This window comes from Jatropha curcas, chromosome 3, assembly GCF_041381405.1.
Source record: "Jatropha curcas cultivar XTBG-Jc1 chromosome 3, XTBG_Jcur_1.0, whole genome shotgun sequence".
NCBI classification, from domain to species: Eukaryota; Viridiplantae; Streptophyta; class Magnoliopsida; order Malpighiales; family Euphorbiaceae; genus Jatropha; species Jatropha curcas.
In genome coordinates this window covers 31979862-31989867 of record NC_143153.1, presented here as the reverse complement: position 1 = coordinate 31989867, position 10006 = coordinate 31979862, and the positions used below count along the sequence as shown (strand labels likewise).

The window sequence follows — 10006 nt, the reverse complement described above, 5'->3', positions numbered from 1 at the left end:
TGGAAAGTTCAATACGACATATGTAATTGCGTGCATTATTTTTCACTCAACATGAAATCAATAAAAATATTAATTTTTACTAAATGAGAGTATTTTTGTTCATATACTGAAAAAAAAGAAAGATGTAATAATAATTTTTAAAAATTTTTTATTTTCATTGGCTTGATTCATACGTAAAGCAATAAATCCGGTTCAGCCAATTCCGCATTTATTCCGCATTTAGATGCATATTAGTGTCCTTAATTTGCTGGTGGTGCAGGAGCTTCACATGCAGCTTTTAATATCATCTGAAATGCATTTTCTACATACAACGTGTACTTCTGTGGATCGATGAAGTCTTTTTCTACTAAAGCAGCAACTCTAAGCTTTCCCATATAACTTACTACTCCAGTCATAAGACTCTGCAATTCCATTAAAATCATGTCTCATTTTCACTAATTCCATTAACATATCCAATATATATAAATAGAAATTTTCTTGGGAGTTATAAACTTGTACTTGAGGAGAATTAGTAACCACGAAGTAGAAGCCATTGATTGGATGATTAGCTAAAGCCATCTGCTCTCCTGGCCCCATTACATTTGTAATCCCAATACTTGTGTTCTTCAATGTGTTATGAAGATACTTCGATACCGCCTGTAATTAAGAACAAGAGAGCTGATATGATCTTTTTTATTCATCCATCGATCAGTTTGATGAATAAAAATTACTTAAACCATACCTCTGGGCCTCTGAATTTGTTTACAAGTTGAAGGTATTTTGCAGTGAGATAAACAGCAAAAGAGGCTCTTTTTCTCTGGATGATTTTTCTTGCTTTCCAAACGAACTGGAGAGGGTCTTTGGGTTCTGAACCGCTCAATTTCGGAATTGATACAGACAAGAAGGCAAAATGGTTGCCCCATGGCAGCTCTGCATTAGGTTTAGTCATTTCTTGAACTGACTTGTAACCTCCAAACATTCTTGTATTTAGCAAAACTAATGATGTGGTTCGGGCTTTTCCTGATCCTTTACTTATTGCTTCCATGTACATTCGAGTTCCCAAGAAAATTGTTCCGGAAATCACATCATTTATTGTCTGTTACAAAGAGAATTAAATCATTAGTCTTGCTTTTCCATAATCAAATATATCAAGAGCTGATATTATATAAATGAGCAATGAAGAGTTAGTTACTGACATTACAGTTGAAATACTTACCACTCCAAGCTTGGTCCTGATTTGTTTTATTTGATCAAGAGAGAAAGACATTGTCACTAAGCTAACAGGCAAAAATTCCACTCCAGAATGCCCGGATCGTATCGGTGATTTATCATCTTCAACAAAACTACCAATCATAATACTTGAACAAAAATCTGATAGAGTATTCAATATTGAAGAAAATATTCCAAGAAAACACTTTCGTATTCTTTTCTTTTTGCCTTCCATATTACCATTTTTAGTGTGCAATTGAACAGAAGGAAAAGTCAAGGGAATTGAAGGATTGTCAGCTCTTTGTAAGCAAGAAAGAAGAGCTCCCATTAAAGAGAAGCCATCTCCAAGAGAGTGGTGGAGCTTAAAGATTATATTACCAGCTACTTCAGAGCTAGTTGGGTATTTTATCATGTGAACTTCCCATAAAGGTTGATTCTGGGGTAACTGTTCCATTGCTAAATTTGATAAATAAGCATCAAAGCAATTGCTGTAGAACTTTTCTGACATTCCAGTTGGGAATATGGGCACTTTTAAGTGGTCTTTGAGATTCACTTCTACTTTCTTCCATCGCTTTTCTCCATTTGTATCTTTTACCTGTTATAAATACAATTAACTGTTATGTTATTACCAAAATTTAGTTGTCATTGCACTATATATATATATATATATATATATATAGAGAGAGAGAGAGAGAGAGAGAGAGATACATTACCATAACAGAAGAGAAACGTGGGTTGATGGGAAGGAATACATCTTTGAGCAATTGTATTGCACTCGACTCATGTAAATCTAATGGAACTTGTGATTCAATAACACTAATAATACAAAGTGATAGAACAGAGTTGCTCAAATATTGTCCTGTTGGACTTACAGGTTCTAGTCCTACTTCTTGCTCTATCTCCATTAATCCTACAGTTTTCTTTTTTCTTCAACTAAAGAAAACAAAAACCTAATTCTGAAGGAGAACATGACCAAATTTATAGATTTTTTCCCCCTAGACAACCATAAATTTTTCCTTCAACAGGATGGTTAGCTATAAAGATTTGAGATTGTGACTTGAGTTCTTCAATGATTTATGGATGTACGTTGGCCTCGCAATCCCAATGACAACACTGTATATTATTTTTGTGTCCACCTTTATCTACCTGCTTTTTAGCTACCAGCATAAGTGCAGCTGACAAATTAATAGTCATAATAAATGAGTCGGAGCCTAAGAAGTACATCAACTATTAGTTTTTTTTTTATCAAATTTGTTATTATTTCTTGATTTTTGTTTTGAATTCCACAATTAAATTATCCATTCATATTTTAATAAATTAGTTTAAGATAAAGATAAAATAAAATTATTTTAAAGTAAGATGGTGGACTCTCCAATTACATTTATCATGTTTAAAAATAACAGTAATGCAAAAATGATTCAATTGCCTCAGGCTTATAAGGGAAACTTTTTCAAATCTGATTTTCTCTATTTATAAGGGTCGATTTATTAAAATCGAACGCTCGACCTTTTATATAAGAAATATGTCTTTTCTGCTTAGACCAATTCGTGTTATATAAAACCTTTATATTTTTGAAACTTTCAATTTTAAATAGTTGCTAGACAAATGCAGATGAAAAAAAAATAGGGAGAGATGGTCTCTGAACCTGTCGCTTTAAATGTTAACATCTTTAATATTATACGTTAGATGAGGAAGTTTGGAGCGGAATAAATGATGAAATCCTCCTAAAAAATTTATTCTGAAATACATTAATGTTGATAAAGTTCAATTCTTCCTTATCAACGATGGCTCTCCATTTTATTAAAGATATTATATAATTCAATTTATTTATATTATAATAAATAATTAAGTAAATTAATTATATTATCTTTAATTTATTTTATTATATACAGGTTTAAGGAGCCAACACTTGGAGGAACGTTTCCTTTCAAGATAAACTTACCAAGAAAAAAAAAAAGAAAGATAAAAGTAAGAACAATTGTTAAAAAATTTTTATTTTTATTAGTTTGATTCATAGTTATAAAGCCATAAACCCTGTCTAGTTAATCCCGTATCTTTATCCATATTACTAGCTTGTGTCCTTAATTTGCTGGTGCAGGAACTCCACATGCAGCTTTTAATATCATCTCAAATGCATTTTCTACATGCAACGTGTACTTTTGTGGATCAATGAAGTCTTTTTCTACTAAAGCTGCAACTCTAAGCTTTCCCATGTAACTTACTACTCCTGTCCCCAGACTCTGCAATTCCAATAAAATCACGTCTCATTTTCAGTTCTATTCACATATCAAAATATAAATAGAAAATTTCTAGGGAGTTATAAACTTGTACATGAGGAGAATTAGTAACCACGAAGTAGAAGCCATTAATTGGATGATTAGCTAAAGCCATCTGCTCTACTGGCCCCATTAAATTTGTAATTCCCATACTTGAGTTCTTCAATGTGTTACGAAGATATTTCGATAAAGCCTGAAATTAAAAAGAAGAATGCTCATATATATATATATATATCGATCAATTTGATGAATAAAAATTGCTTAAAGCATTACCTCTGGGCCTCTGAATTTGTTTACAAGCTGAAGGTATTTTGCAGTGAGATAAACAGCAAAAGAGGCTCTTTTTCTCTGGATGATTTGTCTTGCTTTCCAAACGAACTGGAGAGGGTCTTTAGGGTCTGTACCACTCAACTTTGGTATTGGTACAGACAAGAAGGTAATATGATTGCCCCATGGAAACTCTGCATTAGGTTTAGTCATTTCTTGAACTGACTTGTAACCTTCAAACATCCTTGTATTTAGCAACACTAATGATGTTGTTCGGGCTTGTCCTGATCCTTTACTCATTGCTTCCATGTACATTCGATTCCCCAAGAAAATTGTTCCGGTAATCACATCTTTTATTGTCTATTACAGAGAACAAAAACATTAATCAAATCTTAATTATCTAAAAGATGTTTACTTCATTTAGACGTATCAAGAGGTAATGATATATATAAATTAGCAATTTGACATACAAGAGTTTTGATATAAAGACGTACTTACTGCTATTACAGTTGAAATACTTACCACTCCAAGCTTGGTCCTGATTTGTTTTATTTGATCAAGAGAGAAAGACATTGTCACTAAGCTAACAGGCAAACATTCCACTCCAGAATGCCCGGATCGTATCGGTGATTTATCATCTTCAACAAAACTACCAATCATAATACTTGTGTTGGTTTAGAAGAGCAGAAAATTAAGGAAGAGAAGGAAATTCTGCAGAAAAAGAAAAAGCTGCAGATTTTGTGAGTATGAAGAAACAATTAATTTCTTATTAATTCCATTACAGCATAATGTAAACATTTATAGTAGAGCTAGTCTAAAGTTTGTTCACCAACCTTCCATAAGTCAAGGAAGGTTGTTCACCAAACCTACTTAAAAGCAAGATAGTTCACCTACCTCTTGACTTCAACAAAATACAACAAAATCTAAATGACTTTAACAAAATACCTCCAAAAATTGTCAACAACACTTGCATCAATAGCTGTAGCTGTAACTTTAACACTCCTCCTTGATGCAAGAGTTGAGACAAACACCAAGTCTATTCCTAAGAAATTCAAATCTTGGTTTTTGCAATGCCTTGGTGAAAATATCTGCTGTTTGGTCTTCAGAATTGCAATGAATAATCTGAATTTCATTTTCCTTTTCAGCTTCACGAATTGCATGATACTTGATTTTGATATGCTTGGTTTTTCCATGGAAGATTGGATTTTTAACCATAGCAACAGCTGATTTGTTGTCACAAAGTATTTTAGTTGGATTTTCTTGCTGAAAATTCAGATCAACTAATACCTTTCTCAACCATATAGCTTGGTTTACAGCAGCAGATGCTGCAACATACTCTGCTTCTGCAGTTGATTGAGCAACTGAAGCTTGCTTTCTTGTTCCCCAGCAAATGACAGCAGAACCAAGTGAAAAACAAAAACCAGTAGTGCTCTTCATATCGTCCAATGAACCAGCCCAATCACTGTCTGAGAACCCCAACAACTTCACACCATTTAATCTTCTATAAAACAAACCAAATTCAGCAGTTCCTCGCACATATCTCAGAACTCGTTTGGCTGTTGTAAGATGGTTTTCAGTTGGAGAATTCATGAATCTCGGCAGTAAATTTGTTGCAAACATGATATCTGGTCTTGTTACAGATAAATACAGCAAAGAACCAACCATGCTCCTATAAGTTGAAGCATCTATAGAGTGAGAACCATCATCCTTTTGCAATTTTATTCCATGGGCTGTAGGTGTACTCACTGGTTTGCATTTGCTAAGTTCAAACCTTTTAAGCAGCTCCCAAGCAAATTTCTTTTGTGAAATAAAAATCCCTTGCTCATCTTGAGCAATTTCAATCCCAAGGAAATAGCACATTAAGCCAAGATCATTCATCTCAAAAACCTGCTGCATCTTCAATCTGAATTCTTGAATTAATTGTAAATTGTTACCTGTGACAAGTAGATCGTCAACATACACAGAAACGATAAGCACATCACTTCCTTGTTGAGTTACGTAAAGTGTTGCCTCATTCAAGCTTCGTTTAAAACCCAAATTCAGCAAGTAATGATCAATCTTGGCATACCAGGCCCTTGGGGCCTGTTTTAAACCATAGAGTGCTTTCTTCAACAAACACACTCTATTGCTTCCATCATTAAAACCTTCAGGCTGCTCAATATACACTTCTTCCTTCAAAGAACCATTTAAGAAAGCTGATTTCACATCCAATTGAAATACTTGCCAACCTTCACTTGCTGCTAGTGCCAAAATCAATCTGATAGTGTCAAATCTTGCAACTGGTGCAAAGGTTTCTGTAAAATCAACCCCTTGCTGTTGAGCGTAGCCTTTAACAACATATCTTGCTTTGTGCTTATTGATGGAGCCATCAGAATTTAATTTCAATTTGAATACCCATTTAGTTCCAATTACATGCTTATTCAATGGTCTAGGAACTAAAATCCATGTTTCGTTCTTCATAATCATCTTCAACTCCTCCTCCATGGCAGCTCTCCACTCAGGCAATTTTAAGGCTTCATCCACCTGAGTTGGTTCAAGTGAGACAACATTACATCTGCTGTAAATTTCCTCTAGGGATCTAGTTCCTCTAATTGCATAATCATCTTCATTTGATTCTTCTTCATTGTCAACTGGAAGTTCTTGCTCTTGCTGAAAATCAAGAATTGATTTAGAATTTTCTGGTTCCATTTTACTCCAATCCCATTCACCTTTCTCATCGAATTTGACACTCCTGCTGACATACACCTGTTTAGTAACAGGATTCAAAATTCTGTAGGCTTTGGATTCACTGCTGTAGCCTACTAAAATTCCTTTTTCAGCTCGTTGATCCAATTTCCCTCTTTTTGCATTTGGAATAAATGAATAACATATGCTTCCAAAGATTTTGAGATGACCAACCGATGGTGTAACTCCAAACCAGCTTTCGAAAGGAGTTTTTCCATCAATAGCTTTGGTTGGAAGCCGATTTTGAAGATATACAGTAGTGTTTACAGCTTCAGCCCAAAGAACTTTGGGTAGATTTTTCTCAAACAAGAGACATCTCGCCATATTCATCACAGATCGATTCTTTCTTTCACTTACACCATTTTGTTGAGGTGTGTAAGCTACTGTTAATTGATGGTGAATGCCAGCTTCTTGCAAATATTGCTTGAATTGATTGGATGTAAATTCAGCCCCATTATCAGATCTTAAAATCTTGATTGGGGAGCCAGCTTGATTCTCTACCATTGATTTAAACTTCAAAAACATTTTGAAAACTTCAGATTTGAATTGGAGGAAATATACCCAGCAGAATCTGGTGTAGTCATCAATAAACAATAGAAAATACTTGCTGCCATTGTAAGATGAGACACTCATAGGGCCACACACATCAGTGTGTATTAATTCAAGTTTCATAGAAGCTCTCCATGCTTGATCAGATGGAAATGGTGTTTGGCTGAGTTTGCCTAACTGACATATTTCACATATACTGCTGTCTTCTTCAACTATAGATGGCAAATCAGCAACTAACTTCTTGGATTGTAGCAATTTTAATGAATTGAGATTGGTGTGACCAAGTCTCTTATGCCACAAATCAGATTCTTCTTTATGACTCAAGCAAGATTCTTCTTTGAAGTCTCTTAAATTTAGAGGAAAGCTTCTCCGTTTCATTTTGACAGCAAATAACTTTGAGCCAGAAGGATCACTTATTTCACAAGTTTTATCTTTAAATAGCAAACTGTAATTCTTATCCAGCAATTGACCAACCGAAAACAAGCTTTGATTTAGTTCCGGTACGTAAAGAACATCGGAAACAAGCTTTGTACCTGAAGGAGTTTGTACAATCACATCTCCTTTGCCTTTGACATCAACAAGCCTACCATCTCCAAGTCTGACTTTTGAAGAATAGGTTGTATCCAAGCTATCGAAATTCACCAAGTTTGGTGTCATGTGGTTAGTGCAGCCACTATCAACAAGCCATGCTTCTTTAGCTTCAATTGAGACACCACATTTTTCAATTTCATTTACTGCAAATAGTTGTTCTTCATACTTTTCAGAATTTTCGGTGACTTGTGCATGATGATGGGCTTGTGTTTGCTGATTCTGGTTTGTAGAACAAACTTTCTCGGTGTGACCAAATTGCTTACACACCTTACATTGAGCTCCAGGTCTGAACCAGCAGTAGTTCTCAGTGTGGTTTGTTTTTTTGCAATGTGGACAAGGTGGAAATCTATCATTCCTCCAATTTTTTCTAAAATTCTTCTTCATTTTTGGTTTTCTGTCAGTTTGCTGGCCTCTTGAACCTCCTTCTTGCATTTTTGTTTTATGAGTCACAACAAGAGCCTTCTCTCCAATGGTTTCTTCTTCCCTATAGGCTTTTCTTTGTTCTACAGCTTGTAGAGCATTTGAAAGCACATTCAAGGATATTTGTGACATGTCCCAAGTTTCTTCAAGAGAAGAAATCTTGGCTTCAAATTTTTCAGGGAGAGTCACCATAACTTTCTCCACAATTCTCTTCTCTTCTAACTCTTCTCCCAACAATCGAATTTGGTTTACAATTTTCATAACTCTATCAACATAATCTTTCACCTTTTCATTTTCCTTCATTTTCAACATTTCAAATTCTTTTCTTAAATTGAATATCTGCATCTGTCTAGTTTTTTCAGATCCATGATACTCAATTTTCAACTTCTCCCAAGCTTCATGTGCTGTCTCACATGTCATAATCTTGGTGAAGATAGGATCTGCAACAGCTGCATGGATATAGGACAGAGCTTTTGGAGCCTTAGCAACCTCTTCTTCATGTTGTCTAATCTGCTGAAGGGTTGGATTTTGATTAAGAGGTGGAGGTACTCTGTTTTCCTCCACATACTGCCATAATGCAAGCCCCTTGAAATAAGCTCTCATCTTCACAGCCCAAACATGATAGTTTTCCCCATTAAAATGAGGTGGTGAAAGAGACATGCTGCTGGAAGCCATTTGAGGAAAAGCAAATAAACAGAAAAACTTCACAAATTCTGGTTTATTTGGTGGCTTTCTCTATGACTTTCACTCAAACACACACACAGCCCTTTGAGATCAAGGTTGCTCTGATACCACTTGTTGGTTTAGAAGAGCAGAAAATTAAGGAAGAGAAGGAAATTCTGCAGAAAAAGAAAAAGCTGCAGATTTTGTGAGTATGAAGAAACAATTAATTTCTTATTAATTCCATTACAGCATAATGTAAACATTTATAATAGAGCTAGTCTAAAGTTTGTTCACCAACCTTCCATAAGTCAAGGAAGGTTGTTCACCAAACCTACCTAAAAGCAAGGTAGTTCACCTACCTCTTGACTTCAACAAAATACAACAAAATCTAAATGACTTTAACAAAATACCTCCAAAAATTGTCAACAACACTTGCATCAATAGCTGTAGCTGTAACTTTAACAACTTGAACAAAAATCTGAAATAGTATTCAATATTGAAGAAAATATTCCAAGAAAACTCTTCCGTATTCTTTTCTTTTTGCCCTCCATATTACCATTTTTAGTGTGCAATTGAACAGAAGGAAAAGTCAAGGGAATTGAAGGATTGTCAGCTCTTTGTAAGCAAGAAAGAAGAGCTCCCATTAAAGAGAAGCCATCTCCAAGAGAGTGGTGGAGCTTAAAGATTATATTACCAGCTACTTCAGAGCTAGTTGGGTATTTTATCATGTGAACTTCCCATAAAGGTTGATTCTGGGGTAACTGTTCCATTGCTAAATTTGATAAATAAACATCAAGGCAATTGCTGTAGAACTTTTCTGACATTCCAGTTGGGAATATGGGCACTTTTAAGTGGTCTTTGAGATTCACTTCTACTTTCTTCCATCGCTTTTCTCCATTTGTATCTTTTACCTGTTATAAATACAATTAACTGTTATGTTATTACCAAAATTTAGTTGTCATTGCACTATATATATATATATAGAGAGAGAGAGAGAGAGAGAGAGAGATACATTACCATAACAGAAGAGAAACGTGGGTTGATGGGAAGGAATACATCTTTGAGCAATTGTATTGCACTCGACTCATGTAAATCTAATGGAACTTGTGATTCAATAACACTAATAATACAAAGTGATAGAACAGAGTTGCTCAAATATTGTCCTGTTGGACTTACAGGTTCTAGTCCTACTTCTTGCTCTATCTCCATTAATTCTACAGTTTTCTTTTTTCTTCAACTAAAGAAAACAAAAACCTAATTCTGAAGGAGAACATGACCAAATTTATAGATTTTTTCCCCCTAGACAACCATAAATTTTTCCTTCAACA

The 10006-nt window shown here is 34.7% G+C and overlaps 2 protein-coding genes across 2 annotated transcripts; both read right to left on the bottom strand.

Moving 5' to 3' along the window:
• Window positions 1-2295, bottom strand: LOC105646876 (wax ester synthase/diacylglycerol acyltransferase 4). The gene is made up of 5 exons (XM_089718662.1): window positions 1902-2295; window positions 1196-1783; window positions 722-1075; window positions 499-636; window positions 1-401 (listed from the first exon to the last, which is right to left on the bottom strand). The coding sequence occupies exons 1-5, from the start codon at window positions 2091-2093 to the stop codon at window positions 240-242; spliced, it is 1434 nt and encodes a 477-aa protein (XP_089574788.1). The 5' UTR covers window positions 2094-2295; the 3' UTR covers window positions 1-239.
• A 935-nt stretch (window positions 2296-3230) lies between these two features.
• Window positions 3231-10006, bottom strand: LOC149497947 (wax ester synthase/diacylglycerol acyltransferase 4-like). The gene is made up of 7 exons (XM_089719847.1): window positions 9696-10006; window positions 9145-9589; window positions 8505-8520; window positions 4254-4380; window positions 3738-4091; window positions 3520-3657; window positions 3231-3428 (listed from the first exon to the last, which is right to left on the bottom strand). Exons 1-7 carry the CDS (start codon window positions 9885-9887, stop codon window positions 3270-3272), a joined length of 1431 nt encoding a protein of 476 aa, XP_089575973.1. The 5' UTR covers window positions 9888-10006; the 3' UTR covers window positions 3231-3269.

Bases quoted from the DNA above. Each gene is read 5' to 3' on its own strand.
- LOC105646876 (XM_089718662.1), bottom strand. From the start codon at position 2,093: ATGGAGATAGAGCAAGAAGTAGGACTAGAACCTGTAAGTCCAACAGGA. The intron at 1,784-1,901 runs GTAATGTATCTC...TATTTATAACAG, and splicing joins CACGTTTCTCTTCTGTTATG to GTAAAAGATACAAATGGAGA. The intron at 402-498 runs GTACAAGTTTAT...ATGGAATTGCAG, and splicing joins TGGTTACTAATTCTCCTCAA to AGTCTTATGACTGGAGTAGT.
- LOC149497947 (XM_089719847.1), bottom strand. From the start codon at position 9,887: ATGGAGATAGAGCAAGAAGTAGGACTAGAACCTGTAAGTCCAACAGGA. The intron at 3,658-3,737 runs GTAATGCTTTAA...TTTTAATTTCAG, and splicing joins ACAAATTCAGAGGCCCAGAG to GCTTTATCGAAATATCTTCG. The intron at 3,429-3,519 runs GTACAAGTTTAT...TTGGAATTGCAG, and splicing joins TGGTTACTAATTCTCCTCAT to AGTCTGGGGACAGGAGTAGT.